At 39.7% G+C, this 20078-nt stretch overlaps 1 protein-coding gene across 4 annotated transcripts in view; it reads right to left on the bottom strand.

Annotated features, from left to right (window-relative positions):
- LOC124353249 (protein slit) overlaps positions 1-20078 on the bottom strand; it is a 697541-nt gene that overhangs the window by 427562 nt on the left and 249901 nt on the right. For all 4 annotated transcript variants that reach the window (XM_046803175.1, XM_046803178.1, XM_046803176.1 and 1 more), the window contains exon 2: positions 9801-9872. In XM_046803175.1, the coding sequence (XP_046659131.1) occupies positions 9801-9820 (20 nt within the window). In that variant the 5' untranslated portion in view covers positions 9821-9872. The remainder of the gene's footprint in view (positions 1-9800; positions 9873-20078) is intronic.

The raw sequence follows: 20078 nt of genomic DNA, 5'->3' as shown, positions 1-20078 counted from the left end.
ATTGAATCGATTGAAAAACGGTAATTTTTCAATTAACTGCAGCGCAAATGCTGCACCAATATAATAAACGATAAAATTATTTTATATTCGGTCTCGTGACCGACTCGTTCACGAATGGAAACGAACAAAAGAGAGAAACTAAGTGAAAGAATTATTCAAACAATTATCGTAATGACCAACGAAGCAAAATGGCACCGATAAGTTGCGCCGCGAAAGAAACTCGGCTGACGTCAGCCTAACGAAGCGGAACCGACGACTTCTATTTTGGAGGGAGCGAGGAGATCTTTCAGAGAGAACAACCCGACTCGGTATCGCACAAATTAAAATACTTTCCCAATATGCGAAGAAAAGTCGTTAAACTTGAGTTATTTCCGTTTTATTGCCTGTGTAAAATGTAGAAGTTGATGACGTAGAATGTCGATCGCATTCTGGGGGGACTTGGACTGTGAAAATTTAATAGAGCCGAGTCCTGGGGCTGTTTGATGTGTATTATACCTGTCCGAGGCCACTGGGGTGGTCCTTGCAAGTTATAAACATCCCTTACAAGGTAAGACGTTAGGTACAAGTTGATGACGTAGAATGTCGATCGCATTCTGGGGGGACTTGACTGGGGGACTGTCCGAGGCCACTGTGAAAGTTTTATGGACGTAGAGCCGAGACTTGGACTGGGGCTGTTTTGTGTATGTGAGGCACTAAGTTATAAACATCCCTTACAAGGTAAGACGTTAGGTACAAGTTGATGGCCGCATTCTGGGGACTTGGACTGTGAAAATCCGAGTTTCAATGTTATATACCTGTCCCGACATCATCCTTACAAGGTAAGACGTTAGGTACAAGTTGATGACGTAGAATGTCGATCGCATTCTGGGGGGACTTGGACTGTGAAAATTTAATAGATCCGAGTCCTGGGGCTGTTTGATGTGTATTATACCTGTCCGAGGGCCACTGGGGTGGTCCTTGCAAGTTATAAACATCCCTTACAAGGTAAGACGTTAGGTACAAGTTGATGGACGTAGAATGTCGATCGCATTCTGGGGGGACTTGGACTGTGAAAATTTAATAGAGCCTAGTCCTGGGGCTGTTTTGATGTGTATTATACCTGTCCGAGGCCACTGGAGTGGTCCTTGCAAGTTATAAACATCCCCTTACAAGGTAAGACGTTAGGTACAAGTTGATGACGTAGAATGTCGATCGCATTCTGGGGGGACTTGGACTGTGAAAATTTAATAGAGCCGAGTCCTGGGGCTGTTTGATGTGTATTATCCCTGTCCGAGGCCACTGGGGTGGTCCTTGCAAGTTATAAACATCCCTTACAAGGTAAGACGTTAGGTACAAGTTGATGACGTAGAATGTCGATCGCATTCTGGGGGGACTTGGACTGTGAAAATTTAATAGAGCCGAGTCCTGGGGCTGTTTGATGTGTATTATACCTGTCCGAAGGCCACTGGGGTGGTCCTTGCAAGTTATAAACATCCCTTACAAGGTAAGACGTTAGGTACAAGTTGATGACGTAGAATGTCGATCGCATTCTGGGGGGACTTGGACTGTGAAAATTTAATAGAGCCGAGTCCTGGGGCTGTTTGATGTGTATTATCCCTGTCCGAGGCCACTGGGGTGGTCCTTGCAAGTTATAAACATCCCTTACAAGGTAAGACGTTAGGTACAAGTTGATGACGTAGAATGTCGATCGCATTCTGGGGGGACTTGGACTGTGAAAATTTAATAGAGCCTGAGTCCTGGGGCTGTTTGATGTGTATTATACCTGTCCGAGGCCACTGGGGTGGTCCTTGCAAAGTTATAAACATCCCTTACAAGGTAAGACGTTAGGTACTAGTTGATGACGTAGAATGTCGATCGCATTCTGGGGGGACTTGGACTGTGAAAATTTAATAGAGCCGAGTCCTGGGGCTGTTTGATGTGTATTGTCCCTGTCCGAGGCCACTGGGGTGGTCCTTGCAAGTTATAAACATCCCCTTACAAGGTAAGACGTTAGGTACAAGTTGATGACGTAGAATGTCGATCGCATCTGGGGGGACTTGGACTGTGAAAATTTAATAGAGCCGAGTCCTGGGGCTGTTTGATGTGTATTATCCCTGTCCGAGGCCACTGGGGTGGTCCTTGCAAGTTATAAACATCCCTTACAAGGTAAGACGTTAGGTACAAGTTGATGACGTAGAATGTCGATCGCATTCTGGGGGGACTTGGACTGTGAAAATTTAATAGAGCCGAGTCCTGGGGCTGTTTGATGTGTATTATACCTGTCCGAGGCCACTGGGGTGGTCCTTTCAAGTTTATAAACATCCCTTACAAGGTAAGGACGTTAGGTACAAAGTTGATGACGTAGAATGTCGATCGCATTCTGGGGGGGACTTGGACTGTGAAAATTTAATAGAGCCGAGTCCTGGGGCTGTTTGATGTGTATTATACCTGTCCGAGGCCACTGGGGTGGTCCTTGCAAGTTTATAAACATCCCTTACAAGGTAAGACGTTAGGTACAAGTTGATGACGTAGAATGTCGATCGCATTCTGGGGGGACTTGGACTGTGAAAATTTTAATAGAGCCGAGTCCTGGGGCTGTTTGATGTGTATTATACCTGTCCGAGGCCACTGGGGTGGTCCTTGCAAAGTTATAAACATCCCTTACAAGGTAAGACGTTAGGTACAAGTTGATGACGTAGAATGTCGATCGCATTCTGGGGGGACTTGGACTGTGAAAATTTAATAGAGCCGAGTCCTGGGGCTGTTTGATGTGTATTATACCTGTCCGAGCCACTGGAGTGGTCCTTGCAAGTTATAAACATCCCTTACAAGGTAAGACGTTAGGTACAAGTTGATGACGTAGAATGTCGATCGCATTCTGGAGGGGACTTGGACTGTGAAAATTTAATAGATCCGAGTCCTGGGGCTGTTTGATGTGTATTATACCTGTCCGAGGCCCACTGGGGTGGTCCTTTCAAGTTATAAACATCCCTTACAAGGTAAGACGTTAGGTACAAGTTGATGACGTAGAATGTCGATCGCATTCTGGGGGGACTTGGACTGTGAAAAAAATTTAATAGATCCGAGTCCTGGGGCTGTTTTGATGTGTATTATACCTGTCCGAGGCCACTGGGGTGGTCCTTTCAAGTTATAAACATCCCTTACAAGGTAAGACGTTAGGTACAAGTTGATGACGTAGAATGTCGATCGCATTCTGGGGGGACTTGGACTGTGAAAATTTAATAGAGCCGAGTCCTGGGGCTGTTTGATGTGTATTATTACCTGTCCGAGGCCACTGGGGTGGTCCTTTCAAGTTATAAACATCCCTTACAAGGTAAGACGTTAGGTACAAGTTGATGACGTAGAATGTCGATCGCATTCTGGAGGGGACTTGGACTGTGAAAATTTAATAGATCCGAGTCCTGCTGTTAGATGTGTATTATACCTGTCCGAGGCCACTGGGGAGTGGTCCTTTCAAGTTATAAACATCCCTTACAAGGTAAGACGTTAGGTACAAGTTGATGACGTAGAATGTCGATCGCATTCTGGGGGGACTTGGACTGTGAAAAATTTAATAGACTCCGAGTCCTGGGGCTTGTTTGATGTGTATTATACCTGTCCGAGCCACTGGAGTGGTCCTTTCAAGTTATAAACATCCCTTAACAAGGTAAGACGTTAGGTACAAGTTGATGACGTAGAATGTCGATCGCATTCTGGGGGGACTTGGACTGTGAAAATTTAATAGAGCCGAGTCCCTGGGGGCTGTTTGATGTGTATTATACCTGTCCGAGGCCACTGGGGTGGTCCTTTCAAGTTATAAACATCCCTTACAAGGTAAGACGTTAGGTACAAGTGATGACGTAGAATGTCGATCGCATTCTGGGGGGACTTGGACTGTGAAAACTTAATAGAACCGAGTCCTGGGGCTGTTTGATGTGTATTATACATGTCCGAGGCCACTGGAGTGGTCCTTGCAAAGTTATAAACATCCCTTACAAGGTAAGACGTTAGGTACAAGTTGATGACGTAGAATGTCGATCGCATTCTGGGGGGACTTGGACTGTGAAAATTTAATAGAGCCGAGTCCTGGGCTGTTTGATGTGTATTATACCCTGTCCGAGGCCACTGGGGTGGTCCTTGCAAGTTATAAACATCCCTTACAAGGTAAGACGTTAGGTACAAGTTGATGACGTAGAATGTCGATCGCATTCTGGGGGGGACTTGGACTGTGAAAACTTAATAGACCGAGTCCTGGGCTGTTTGATGTGTATTATACATGTCCGAGGCCACTGGAGTGGTCCTTGCAAAGTTATAACACCCCTTACAATGGAAGACGTTAGGTACAAGTTTGATGACGTAGAATGTCGATCGCATTCTGGGGGGACTTGGACTGTGAAAATTTAATAGAGCCGAGTCCTGGGCTGTTTGATGTGTATTATACCTGTCCGAGGCCACTGGGGTGGTCCTTTCAAGTTATAAACATCCCTTACAAGGTAAGACGTTAGGTACAAGTTGATGACGTAGAATGTCGATCGCATTCTGGGGGGACTTGGACTGTGAAAATTTAATAGATCCGAGTCCTGGGGCTGTTTGATGTGTATTATACCTGTCCGAGGCCACTGGGGTGGTCCTTGCAAGTTATAAACATCCCTTACAAGGTAAGACGTTAGGTACAAGTTGATGACGTAGAATGTCGATCGCATTCTGGGGGGACTTGGACTGTGAAAATTTAATAGAGCCGAGTCCTGGGGCTGTTTGATGTGTATTATACCTGTCCGAGGCCACTGGGGTGGTCCTTGCAAGTTATAAACATCCCTTACAAGGTAAGACGTTAGGTACAAGTTGATGACGTAGAATGTCGATCGCATTCTGGGGGGACTTGGACTGTGAAAATTTAATAGATCCGAGTCCTGGGGCTGTTTGATGTGTATTATACCTGTCCGAGGCCACTGGGGTGGTCCTTGCAAGTTATAAACATCCCTTACAAGGTAAGACGTTAGGTACAAGTTGATGACGTAGAATGTCGATCGCATTCTGGGGGGACTTGGACTGTGAAAATTTAATAGAGCCGAGTCCTGGGGCTGTTTGATGTGTATTATACCTGTCCGAGGCCACTGGGGTGGTCCTTGCAAGTTATAAACATCCCTTACAAGGTAAGACGTTAGGTACAAGTTGATGACGTAGAATGTCGATCGCATTCTGGGGGGACTTGGACTGTGAAAATTTAATAGAGCCGAGTCCTGGGGCTGTTTGATGTGTATTATACCTGTCCGAGGCCACTGGGGTGGTCCTTGCAAGTTATAAACATCCCTTACAAGGTAAGACGTTAGGTACAAGTTGATGACGTAGAATGTCGATCGCATTCTGGGGGGACTTGGACTGTGAAAATTTAATAGAGCCGAGTCCTGGGGCTGTTTGATGTGTATTATACCTGTCCGAGGCCACTGGAGTGGTCCTTGCAAGTTATAAACATCCCCTTACAAGGTAAGACGTTAGGTACAAGTTGATGACGTAGAATGTCGATCGCATTCTGGGGGGACTTGGACTGTGAAAATTTAATAGAGCCGAGTCCTGGGGCTGTTTGATGTGTATTATACCTGTCCGAGGCCACTGGGGTGGTCCTTGCAAGTTATAAACATCCCTTACAAGGTAAGACGTTAGGTACAAGTTGATGACGTAGAATGTCGATCGCATTCTGGGGGGACTTGGACTGTGAAAATTTAATAGAGCCGAGTCCTGGGGCTGTTTGATGTGTATTATACCTGTCCGAGGCCACTGGAGTGGTCCTTGCAAGTTATAAACATCCCTTACAAGGTAAGACGTTAGGTACAAGTTGATGACGTAGAATGTCGATCGCATTCTGGGGGGACTTGGACTGTGAAAATTTAATAGAGCCGAGTCCTGGGGCTGTTTGATGTGTATTATACCTGTCCGAGGCCACTGGGGTGGTCCTTGCAAGTTATAAACATCCCTTACAAGGTAAGACGTTAGGTACAAGTTGATGACGTAGAATGTCGATCGCATTCTGGGGGGACTTGGACTGTGAAAATTTAATAGAGCCGAGTCCTGGGGCTGTTTGATGTGTATTATACCTGTCCGAGGCCACTGGGGTGGTCCTTGCAAGTTATAAACATCCCTTACAAGGTAAGACGTTAGGTACAAGTTGATGACGTAGAATGTCGATCGCATTCTGGGGGGACTTGGACTGTGAAAATTTAATAGAGCCGAGTCCTGGGGCTGTTTGATGTGTATTATACCTGTCCGAGGCCACTGGGGTGGTCCTTGCAAGTTATAAACATCCCTTACAAGGTAAGACGTTAGGTACAAGTTGATGACGTAGAATGTCGATCGCATTCTGGGGGGACTTGGACTGTGAAAATTTAATAGAGCCGAGTCCTGGGGCTGTTTGATGTGTATTATACCTGTCCGAGGCCACTGGGGTGGTCCTTGCAAGTTATAAACATCCCTTACAAGGTAAGACGTTAGGTACAAGTTGATGACGTAGAATGTCGATCGCATTCTGGGGGGACTTGGACTGTGAAAATTTAATAGAGCCGAGTCCTGGGGCTGTTTGATGTGTATTATACCTGTCCGAGGCCACTGGGGTGGTCCTTGCAAGTTATAAACATCCCTTACAAGGTAAGACGTTAGGTACAAGTTGATGACGTAGAATGTCGATCGCATTCTGGGGGGACTTGGACTGTGAAAATTTAATAGAGCCGAGTCCTGGGGCTGTTTGATGTGTATTATACCTGTCCGAGGCCACTGGGGTGGTCCTTGCAAGTTATAAACATCCCTTACAAGGTAAGACGTTAGGTACAAGTTGATGACGTAGAATGTCGATCGCATTCTGGGGGGACTTGGACTGTGAAAATTTAATAGAGCCGAGTCCTGGGGATGTTTGATGTGTATTATACCTGTCCGAGGCTGGAGTGGTCCTTGCAAGTTATAAACATCCCTTACAAGGTAAGACGTTAGGTACAAGTTGATGACGTAGAATGTCGATCGCATTCTGGGGGGACTTGGACTGTGAAAATTTAATAGAGCCGAGTCCTGGGGCTGTTTGATGTGTATTATCCCTGTCCGAGGCCACTGGGGTGGTCCTTGCAAGTTATAAACATCCCTTACAAGGTAAGACGTTAGGTACAAGTTGATGACGTAGAATGTCGATCGCATTCTGGGGGGACTTGGACTGTGAAAATTTAATAGAGCCGAGTCCTGGGGCTGTTTGATGTGTATTATCCCTGTCCGAGGCCACTGGAGTGGTGGTCCTTGCAAGTTATAAACATCCCTTACAAGGTAAGACGTTAGGTACAAGTTGATGACGTAGAATGTCGATCGCATTCTGGGGGGACTTGGACTGTGAAAATTTAATATAGCCGAGTCCTGGGGCTGTTTGATGTGTATTATCCCTGTCCGAGGCCACTGGGGTGGTCCTTGCAAGTTATAAACATCCCTTACAAGGTAAGACGTTAGGTACAAGTTGATGACGTAGAATGTCGATCGCATTCTGGGGGGACTTGGACTGTGAAAATTTAATAGAGCCGAGTCCTGGGGCTGTTTGATGTGTATTATACCTGTCCGAGGCCACTGGGGTGGTCCTTGCAAGTTATAAACATCCCTTACAAGGTAAGACGTTAGGTACAAGTTGATGACGTAGAATGTCGATCGCATTCTGGGGGGACTTGGACTGTGAAAATTTAATAGAGCCGAGTCCTGGGGCTGTTTGATGTGTATTATACCTGTCCGAGGCCACTGGGGTGGCCCTTGCAAGTTATAAACATCCCTTACAAGGTAAGACGTTAGGGCTGGCCTGCTACTTCATATCGACCCGAGGTGGAATTCTTTACAAATGTACATTACGGTACTATTATGTAAATATTTTTAAACCGAAACAAATTAAACGTTGTTATTGATAACTGTTCATTTTCAAATCTCTACTTAACAGCACAACATATTTTGTTTCCATATAAAATAGGTTCAAAGTCCAGTAAATCTTCTGCACACACAATTCCTTTCCATTCTGCTAATTGAATGGTTGAGCGAGAACAACAACCAAAATTACCTCAATATTAAAATTAAAAAGGTCTTTGGGGAAGTGGGGATTTCTCAGTTCGAGTCGCTAGATGACATTTTTCTCAAGATACTACATTGTACCGTTTTACTGGCACATGAGGGGTTAGCTTTGAAATTTAAAATAAACTTTTGTGAAGGTTTAAAAATAAAAGTAAATCTTCTGAAATAAATAAACTTCAAACTAAAATAAAACTTCTTCTTAAAAATAATAACTGGAATAAAAATTAAAATAAAAACTTCTTGATGACTTTTAAATTCAAACTTGTAATATATTCTTCACTTCCAAAATGTAAGTTCTTACAGCTTGTCTTTTATTCAATTTTCAAAATTCAAACATTCACACTCTAATCTGATCTGGCAATTCTTCACTTTAATTTATCTTCAAAATTCAATTTTTATTTTGTTACTAATTTTCTTTACTTTACCTTAAAAAACTATTCTTCAGTGTTACATACACAAAAATTTTTCAGTGTTAGAGTTTTAATAAATCAAATAATTCTTCAGTGTTAGAGATTTAATAAATAAAAAAATTCTTCAGTGTTAGAGATTTAATAAATCAAAAAAATTCTTCAGTGTTAGAGATTTAATAAATCAAAAAAATTCTTCAGTGTTAGAGATTTAATAAATAAAAAAATTCTTCAGTGTTAGAGATTTAATAAATCAAAAAAATTCTTCAGTGTTAGAGATTTAATAAATCAAAAAATTGCTGAAAGCATCTGTAACAACCACAAAACTCTTTTAGTATTTTTACATAAAATTTTATATACATGTGCTCACAGCACCAACCAGTTTTATATTGCACGGATCAAAAGGACAAGTTCCTAAATTCCCATTAAATTTAATTTGTACAATATTTCTTTCCCAAAATTATTCCAAAATAACTAAGAATGTATATTGACTGGACTCCAGTTAAAATTTCACTTACCCGCAGGTTCGATGACGATTAGCAAAAGATTTACTCTAAGCACTATTTAATCTACTCGTTACAATCACTTCCGATTAACTACTACGATTACTGTTCACTTAAACTCAACAACGTCTAAAACAGCGCAATGTTATTACAATTCTTAAATATTTTACAGCAGGTGTTGCTAACAATGGAAGTAACGGCTGATTTTTCGGCACCAGTGAGATCATATCTAGCGGTGAGATAATAACTAATATCCGGACAGTATCGGGAAACATTTTAACTGCATGTATTTAAAATGCATAATATTTTATATATGGTTGTGTAAAGTAACCACTCGACTAACCAAACTAAAAACTGCAGTTTTTCTTTAACAGTCAGTCGGAATGGAATACAGAAATCCGAGAAGAGTGAAGGTGAGTGTGATTTACTTTACAGCGAGAAAATATTTCGGAATAGCTTGTATGGTGACAACAACTTAAGGAACCCATTTAAGAAAACAATCTTGTATTGAATACCTGGGATGTATTGGTGCATTGTTAACCTGGCGTTTGTGAAGTCGTAAAGAAAGGTATCTGAGATTCACTATAGTAGTCAATAAAAGGTGGAGAAATCTACAAGATGCGAAAACCAGCACATATAGTTGGCCTTTTAACTTCAACGGCTGCATAATCTAAATGTCAGTATTTAAATTTAATCCACCTTACCGTATAGAAATAAAACAAAATTTTAGACGTAGATTTTGTTATAAAATACTAGAGGTTTGTGTAATGTAATTCAAGTAAGGAGTTAAACTATAAACAGTTAAATAACTTACGCTAGGCCAAATACAACTTACAAAATGCGAAGGCTGGACATGGCCTCGAAGTCCGTCTCGAAGACAACAGTCAAATTGTTGCCTTGCAAATCCCTGGAACAAAAGATCATAATTTAGTGATTCAAAATCATAACAAATTAGTGTTAATTATGCAAAACATGTATTAAAGCTCTGCTAATCTAGATACATTTAATAATGCACAAAGACTTGGAGAGAGAGAGAGAGAGAGAGAGGGAGGGAGGTTTATTTCTTAATGGTTTCCAAGCTGCACCGGAACTATGAGATATTGAATACTGTAGCTGGTGTTAGCCGTAATAAGCTGTTAGCCGGTGAATACGATTCTGATAATGCAACTTTGCTCGGGAAATGAGGGTAATCAGCGCGTTTATAACGGCGCGTTAGGCACGGTATAGAGGTGTAAGTGTGTGAGTGCGTGAGTAACAATTGCCTTATGCGTGCACTGCGGTTTGTTGTGCCGCAGGGATCGCGACTGAAGCCACCACTGTTTACTACTGACACTCCATTAGATCTGTATCGCTGCTTACATAAGACTTCCGCTCGACTCTCGCACTCTTTACGGCCTCTATTACCGCTATACAGTATAGCCAACATTGCGGGATTTACCGTAATGAACCTCTCCAATAGTTCCGGTTGTCACTGGACAAGATTTCATGTAAAATTCATAGACAGGATAACCACAGTGGAGATCGTTGGATAACATTTCTTTCCAATTGCATTTCCTCTGTACATTAGTACCTAATTACAGTCTTTGATCTAACAGTAGAGTTATTACTAGAAGAATGCACAGGAAGGTTTATGCTAATAATCAAAATCAGGACTAAAATGTAAAATTTAACAATACAAGAGCTGTAACAGATGATTAAGGAAAGGTAACAATATCCCAAGAAAACCTCATAACTGTGGAGTAATGGAGATTTGCTCTTTGCAGTGTTGCACACGCGGAAATGTAGAATATGACCTGATACACGATAAAGTGATGTTGTAACAAGAATTACACGAGTTTGTTAAAATAAGAAACTAAGGATCAGAAATAACTGGCTACCAGACTGCACCGATTGCAAGTAATTCTGCAATAAACACTGAGATAATAATGGTTTCTTCACAGCTCTATTGTGGTATTACGACTCCCAATGGCGTTATTATCGCTTCTTGCAACTGGGGTTTTGAAGACACTTATCTCCACTAAACCAGCGGTTCTATTACATTCACTCTTGAGGTACGAGTACGCATCTGAGTGATAACGCAGTGACCGCTCCGGCTCCCCTGAGTACCTTATCAGTCCCATAACTCTCCCCTCCCCCCTCCCGACACCCTTGTAATGGTTATCTCTACCCAATACTCGCAAATTATGATCAGTTTATTGACCGTTACTCACTTCCTCTCGGATAAAGAAAAGAAAAACTCTAGCCATGAGTTACTTATCGCTTAGATATTAGTTGGGGTCTGTTCCTGAAAAATTTAAATTACTATCATATAATAGGACTTAATGAACTAAAAGAATCCCCAAATATATATAACCAGTACCTCATAATTCCAAAACGAAATCCAACTGTGGTCCTCCCCACCGCGAGGTAAGATCCACGCACAATACACTCAAATTATCTCATTTTCACACAGCCCAGAGCATTTTCTGAATTTAGCATATGTGTATACTAATATTTGAAGGTCTAGGTAAAATTAACAGGTCAATAAAAGATAGGATGTCTCGAGATTCTAACAGTACGGGATCCTGTATTATGTAAAACATCGACGACGGATGTTCCGACAGGAATGTTAACAAGTATTCCTCACACATATAGAAGAATCGGTGAAAGCCCGAGAGGCGATGTGCCGATGACACATAAACCAGAAGGCGCAGCACAGTTGCCCCAGAGGAGGTGAACAGTCGTTAAACAGTTGTCGGACAAGTGCGATGCTCATTAGACGTGAAGACAATCAATCCAAGATCCGATCTGAGATCACCCGACACCCGATCGTAACCGCCTGGCCTTCCGACATAGCGAACAGACCACAGAACACGGTTACACTTGAGCTTGCTGTGTACTTACATTTCATTCCGAGTCTTCAGGTAACTTAAACGGTTACCATTACTAGGTCCTAGGTGTTTTAATGTAATAACATATGTTAATCCTTCCGACATAGCGAACAGACCACAGAACACGGTTACACTTGAGCTTGCTGTGTACTTACATTTCATTCCGAGTCTTCAGGTAACTTAAACTGTTACCATTACTAGGTCCTAGGTGTTTTAATGTAATAACATATGTTAATCCTTCCGACATAGCGAACAGACCACAGAACACGGTTACACTTGAGCTTGCTGTGTACTTACATTTCATTCCGAGTCTTCAGGTAACTTAAACGGTTACCATTACTAGGTCCTAGGTGTTTTAATGTAATAACATATGTTAATCCTTCCGACATAGCGAACAGACCACAGAACACGGTTACACTTGAGCTTGCTGTGTACTTACATTTCATTCCGAGTCTTCAGGTAACTTAAACGGTTACCATTACTAGGTCCTAGGTGTTTTAATGTAATAACATATGTTAATCCTTCCGACATAGCGAACAGACCACAGAACACGGTTACACTTGAGCTTGCTGTGTACTTACATTTCATTCCGAGTCTTCAGGTAACTTAAACGGTTACCATTACTAGGTCCTAGGTGTTTTAATGTAATAACATATGTTAATCCTTCCGACATAGCGAACAGACCACAGAACACGGTTACACTTGAGCTTGCTGTGTACTTACATTTCATTCCGAGTCTTCAGGTAACTTAAACGGTTACCATTACTAGGTCCTAGGTGTTTTAATGTAATAACATATGTTAATCCTTCCGACATAGCGAACAGACCACAGAACACGGTTACACTTGAGCTTGCTGTGTACTTACATTTCATTCCGAGTCTTCAGGTAACTTAAACGGTTACCATTACTAGGTCCTAGGTGTTTTAATGTAATAACATATGTTAATCCTTCCGACATAGCGAACAGACCACAGAACACGGTTACACTTGAGCTTGCTGTGTACTTACATTTCATTCCGAGTCTTCAGGTAACTTAAACGGTTACCATTACTAGGTCCTAGGTGTTTTAATGTAATAACATATGTTAATCCTTCCGACATAGCGAACAGACCACAGAACACGGTTACACTTGAGCTTGCTGTGTACTTACATTTCATTCCGAGTCTTCAGGTAACTTAAACGGTTACCATTACTAGGTCCTAGGTGTTTTAATGTAATAACATATGTTAATCCTTCCGACATAGCGAACAGACCACAGAACACGGTTACACTTGAGCTTGCTGTGTACTTACATTTCATTCCGAGTCTTCAGGTAACTTAAACGGTTACCATTACTAGGTCCTAGGTGTTTTAATGTAATAACATATGTTAATCCTTCCGACATAGCGAACAGACCACAGAACACGGTTACACTTGAGCTTGCTGTGTACTTACATTTCATTCCGAGTCTTCAGGTAACTTAAACGGTTACCATTACTAGGTCCTAGGTGTTTTAATGTAATAACATATGTTAATCGATCTCGCAATTCAATACGTCTGTCTGCCTTTGACTTTAAAAGTAATACATATTCACTGCACTGAGTGTTGTTTTATGTTGAATGAACTGTTTTATTTCTTGATAATCTACAATGATCCTGAACAGGATCTAATGATTTGACTGATATTTCCCGAATATTCTTCATCCTTTTTTATGTTTTTGTACGTCATGTATTGGATTTTAAAGGTCATTATAATGACATATTGCTCGAATAGTAATTTATCTTCGATTTAATATTTGTGTTATTTCGATTAATTATTATCTCCATATCATAATATTTACAGAAGAAGCTGCGTTGATGACATTAAACTAAGTGATTACAGAATATTTACGTTATCATATTGCCTACGTATACAAAATCACTACAATCGTATTCTTACTTGACACGTCTTTTTTAATCCAAATACGGGTTTCTTTTTATTATTGTCTTTGATACTCTAAAGATCTCCATGCGGTAAGCTTATACATTCGCTAAGCTACATGTAAGACGTCGGTCGGTCAATCAAAGTCTAATACACATGTCCGAGTATACACCCCCTCGTTTTCTTGCTCGTCATCACCGTTCGTAGAAAGTAGGAATAACGTGGTTAGCTAACCCGAGTTGGAGTACTCTCCTGTTCACTAACAGAACTTGTTATGTAAACCCAATTAACCAATAAAGGAAAGAGCCAATTAAAGTCGGTATTGTGCTGACTTCGCACATCTGCATAATGTATTGAGACACAAAGCGGCATTGTGCCTGTCAACTCCCTCAGCGCGCCACAAATTGAACTGTTTAATTTAATATTAGTCAAAGTCAACTTTGCAGCGTCTCCTCACATCTCCCTGCCAATCGCCTTCCTTACATCACGTAGAAGAAGTTATTACCTTATACGGTATTCCGGGATATCTTAGCAGGCTGGAGATTGACTTGAGATGAAGATCGACGAAGACGATAAGGTTGTAACTAAGTGAATGAAGAAAGACAACTTGCTTTAAAGGCATCAAATCAGTTTATCACGAAGGAAGGAAAGGTGACAGGATGATGATTTAATGACCGGCATATCAATAGCCTATTATAATGATAATACAAGGTGCGTCAGCAAGGACGTGGGAGCAAGTGCAATAATAAATTCACTTGCATACAATGATCGCGCTTGATACGGTGTTGCGCAGGGTACTGAGCCAGGACACCTGACCTTTATTTACAATGACTTCGTTAAACTGTCGTTTTTCACGGTTTACAACTAGGCCTTTTATTTCAAAAGGGTTACGTGTCCCTTAAAAGGTTTATTACAAACATTATGTCACTTCCCAAAATCAACAAAATGTTAAATCCATGAGTGCTCCATAAATCTTTATTGGATTTAGTGAGATATATTGTTTACTCCTTGCATAACATTAATAATGACTATTTATTTTATCTAAGGATCAATCCGACCGAGTTTTAAGACTTCCAAAATCATGTAAACTTAAATATAAAATGTAACATCTACCATATCGCAAATCAACAAAGCCTCGCGACAATGTTAGTCAACAAATAGTTGAGTCGCTAATTGGCAATTTACCAGCAAGTAGGGGCCAGGTGGTAACTATTATGCTCAACTGGTATCGCTGTTGCCGATTGTATTGTTGATTAAACCACGTTATCCTCATAACCGACTCACTGATAAAGTCGTAACCACAACAATTCGATGAAATCTGAAGTCGATCGCCGAAAGTTTATCTATTAGATGCCAACAAATAATTCTAATGAAAATAAACAAATAATCGTTTTGTGATATGGACTTATCAAATGTTGGTTTATGAGTGGCAAGACTACGCGATAATGGGGTTAGTTTACACTATTAATCATACAACTGTTTTAGAACACTTTGAAATAGCTATTTGTAGTTTCACCATTATATTATCTACTAAAGTGCGCCGCGTCGCAGACGCAGGTTGGTGACGCAAGCACTCTGCTTATCTCTCCACACAAATTCTCTGATAAGGCAATTCCTTCTTCTTCATCTGCAAGAAATGACTGTTCAAAGAAATCGAAACAAAGTTTTTGTTACTTAAAGACTTTGGTAAAATGTTTCTATTACACAGAAAATCCATTTTTCTTGAGTGAACTCTTGGCGACTTTTTTAAAGTCATTTTAATTAATTATTGTATAATAAGTATACAAGTCCGAAATAAACGGGTTCATCAAAATTAATCTTCAAAATTTGTACAATGCTGTAATATAAAGTAGTTAAAACTTTACAAAATTAAACTTTAGATTACAGGTTACTTTAAATTACTGTACAGTGAACATTAAAAATAAATATATGCCAAAACATTTTCCGAAACATATTTTTCAACGTAGTTTTAGTCCCAAGGAAGGAGTTAACCCATTAGTGCATAGCGTCCTAAAAATAAGACGCTTGATAAATAATTTTTTTTAAGGGATATTTTAGTCTAAAAGCAATTGGAGTTGGCCCCACTGCTTCCTCTAGATACCACAGCTGAGGCAGAGCACATTATTAGTTGAGTTCAACATAAACCTCAATTTGCTACATGTTGAAATGTCTCGCAACAATTTTGTTGTAACACACCAAGGGTAAGTTTATTTTATTTATATTTTATTAGATATAGGTTTTGTAACTTTAACTATATTTCCTACATACTAGTAATACAATGAAATGAATGTTGCATCATAAATGTTAATACTGCAGTATTCTTACTTTCTTTGGCGATTCATTCAGCAGCGTCCCATTTTTGGGACACTATGCAACTGGGCAATCGTGAGGACCATTTCAGACCTTTATACCACATAGCTACTTTTTTATTTTACAGCTGTAGTACATTTTTTTAGTGTACTTATTTATTGTTTTTGTTCTTATAATGTTTTGTAAAATTAAAATTAACATTCCCTATGAAAATTAAGTTATAAATAAATATAGGCTAAGTTCTACAAACATGTACGTAAATACATTACGTGTAGACCTAATTTAAATTTGTTTTCAGCCTAACTGTGGAGAATATTTTGGCGGAGTTAGAAGATGATGATGATGATGATGGAGTCGAAAGACTAATCTACGTTGTTCCCCCGAACGAGTTTGGAGAAACCGATGTGGACAGTGATAACTCGGATGACGAACATGTAGGAAATATTAACAATCTTGGGCGCAATTTTACTTCTGAGTGAATGTGAAGTTCATGAGTCTATCTTAACAGTAAATAGTTCTTGCATGAGTAATGTTCAAAGGAATGATATATCTACTGCAGGGATTGAGACTGAACGTGAGGCAACAGCTCAGGATCCACAACCAAGTAAACTTAGCATAAATTTAGTTACATCTAGTGAGTTAAGTAAAGGGATCAAAAAACGCCCCCATAAAAAACTAAGTATGCATTGCTTTAACTCAGATAGTGAGGGAAGTGACAATGAACCGACTAGAAAGAAAACTAAACGGAACAAAAATGATAGGGAGAAACATTTATCAAAAAAACAATTAGCTGCAAAAGTAAAGGAGGAAAAAAATAAATCAGTGGAAAACTTCTAAACCTAATTTTGGAATGGAAACTAATTGTGAGCATTTGCCTTGCTCTGATGAGGCTATGGAGAGCCAAACGCCATTTGAATTTTTTTCATTATTTTTTAATAACGAACTGTTAGACTTGATCTGTGAGCAAAGTAATTTGTATGCTTCACAAAAAAATGTAAAATTTGAATTTGACACGTGATGAACTGCTTGTGTTCTTTGGTGGACTGCTTATGTCGGGGTACGCAAAAATACCCCAATAAAAGAATGTACTGGTCAAGGGACAATGATGTGCCCACTTTGTTGTCTGAAAGTATGCGTTGCAACCGCTTTTGAACAAATCTTACGCTTCCTCCACTTGAATGACAACAGTAAGATTGATTCTGATAGGCTCTACAAGCTACGACCATACATAGAAATCTTGAACACCGCTTTTGCCCAACACGGGGGGCTGGATGAAAATCTTTCAGTTGACGAGAGTATGATTCCTTATTAATGGTAAGCACTACTCTAAACAATTCATCAGAGGTAAGCCAATACGTTTTGGCTTCAAAAATTGGGCAATATGCTCTTCCAGTGGCTACCTTGTCAGTTTTTCAATTTATACAGGTGTTGACAAAACTCGTGAGAGTAAGTTTGGACTTGGGGGTGATGTGGTTATTGAACTATTAGAAAAAGCCAGGGTTCCTACAAACAGTGGACACAAGATTTTTATAGACAACTTTTTTACCTCAGTTCCACTCGTAAAACATTTGGCTGAGATTGGAATTTGTGTAACTGGAACATTGAGAGCTGACAGAAGTGAGTATTGTCCGTTGAAAAGTCCTCAAGATCTTAAAAAAGAACCTAGAGGGTCCTATGACTTCCGAACTACTGAGAGTACGATGTTGGTAAGATGGCATGATAATAATATCGTTACAGTGGCCACAAACCATGAAAATCTAAAATGTGGGGTAACCACAACAAGATGGTCAAGAGAGAAAATAAGCAAAGGTACAAGTGCAACAGCCTACGGTTTTTGCCATTTATAACAAAAGGAATGGGGGGGAGTTGATCTCTCCTTGATCAAAAACATTGCAACATATAGGACACGAATGCGCCAACGGAAGTGGTGGTGGCCTATATTTGTATACCTTTTCGATTGCATCAGTCTCCAATGCATGGTTTACTGAACAGGAAACTTCTTCCCTCTCAAGACTCCATTCCCCAACTGTTAAAATTCCGGAGAAATTTGGCTTTATTTATATTGAAAAAGTATGGAAAAACCCTCTACTCAAGGGGAAGATATCTCCTAAAACCACTCCCAGAAGTGATACGTGACAACACTGACCACTGCCATTGGAGAATGAAACACAGAGAAGATGTGCTAACTGTACTGGAAAGGCAAAGTTCATTTGTTCAAAAGTGCAAAGTGGGACTGCATCCTAAGTGTTTCATGGACTACCATAACAGAAAGTAACATGGTAGTTCACAAAAACCTGTTGTAAATATTGATTTGTTAACTATATTTGTGCTTAGTTCCATTTTATTTACCCTCTCATGTTTTAGAATTTTATCATACAATTTGTAAATTTCGTCGAAAGACGTTTTAAATACTGTTGAAATAAATATTTTCATTTTAGATGGTGTTTATATTGACATCCAAACACTTATGCATAAATTCTTTTTTATATTGTACACATATAATGGAGAAAGATACACAGTCATAGCGTAACTTAAATTTCTGCTAAAAATTTCACTAATGTAGTCACAGTGCATGATGTCCTATTTATAAGACGGCTGAAATTTCACCAAGGTAGTCATTATGCATAACGTCCTATTTATAAGACGGCTGTTATTTCAAAAGTAAACTATATAAGTTTTTTTTTAATATATTTTTCCCATGTTTTATAAAGTGCAAATAATGCATTTAAATTAGTTTCAAGAAAAAAATTTACAAAAAAAACTTTATGCACTAATGGGTTAAGGTGGAAGAATATTCTTATTTGGGGACAGAGGATGACGATGGTAAAACATGAGCATGTATTATCTTCTATAGAATCGCTTTATTTAGCCACTGATATGTGCTTATTTTTCCTTGATACCTCTGTGTGCCTTGTATTTCTTATGTCACAACAAGCAAGCAATTACATTACATATTGATAGTAAATTAATTTAAAACCTTCTCCAAGAAATCATTGAATATTCAAAAATGTTACCTTGATGTAGAAAAACTAGTACCTAACAAGTTTCGCATTAAATTCAATACTATCTACAGATAAAATAATACATGGTAAGTCACTAACACAAGTAGTTAAGGCTATGTGAAACTATTGTGTGATTAAAATTCCACGATCATTTTAAAAGGCTGTGCTCTTTAAAACAAACACAATGTTAGTATATCTAAACTTATTTAACGTTGAAGTAAAACAAATTTGTCAGGAAAATTTCAACAACGTGAAGTTTTGGTTTTGTATAAAACAGGGGCTAAACAAGTGGCACATATCAAAGTGTGATGTTCATCCAGCCATCCAGCCATCTGTCCTGTCTGTCTGTCTGTCACTTTGTCAGATTGGTCCGTCACTCTCTGTGTTTTTCTACTATTGTCCAGTAAATCTTTTGTGCTTCAAATGTTTATTTTCAGTATTCAGATTTCGGCGTTCTTTTGTTAGTCGATGTTCGAGTCACTTTCAGCACTCTCGTGTATTGCTGCAGTGGCCCTTATTGTCACTAAGACGTTAATCATACAAATGTATCTGTAAAACGAGTGGTTTATGTCAATAACTTTAAATGGTCATGATCATTTACTGTTTAAAGCTTACTTTCTCATGGAGTCAAGATGTAAACCAAAAGTCAAAGTGATTTTGACTCCTGCCATTCGCCAACGCCCAAGCACTGGCTTTCGTCTAAAAACCCTGTAACTGGTTAAAACCAGTTTGGATGCACTATAACCTGTAGGCTATTTTACCGCCCAATTATAAAACATTTTCTATTAGGATTAATACCTAATCTATTCTTGTATAGACCGGACCTGCTTCCTTAACTATGACTACCCTGATTGTACTATGAAGATGAGCGGTGCCAACACAGAACCCTATTTCTCCCACATATGATTCTAAATTGCGATTGTATGTCTTAAGATTTATTATTTAAGAACTTTTTTAGAAGAACCACCGTCAATCTTACTACAGAAAATTTGATTTCAATTAAAACGTTCACACTTAATTCTAATAAAACTTA

Source organism: Homalodisca vitripennis, chromosome 1 (assembly GCF_021130785.1).
Source record: "Homalodisca vitripennis isolate AUS2020 chromosome 1, UT_GWSS_2.1, whole genome shotgun sequence".
Lineage (NCBI taxonomy): Eukaryota > Metazoa > Arthropoda > Insecta > Hemiptera > Cicadellidae > Homalodisca > Homalodisca vitripennis.
The sequence above is the reverse complement of the archived record's forward strand: the minus strand, read 5'-3'. Positions and strand labels throughout refer to the sequence as shown.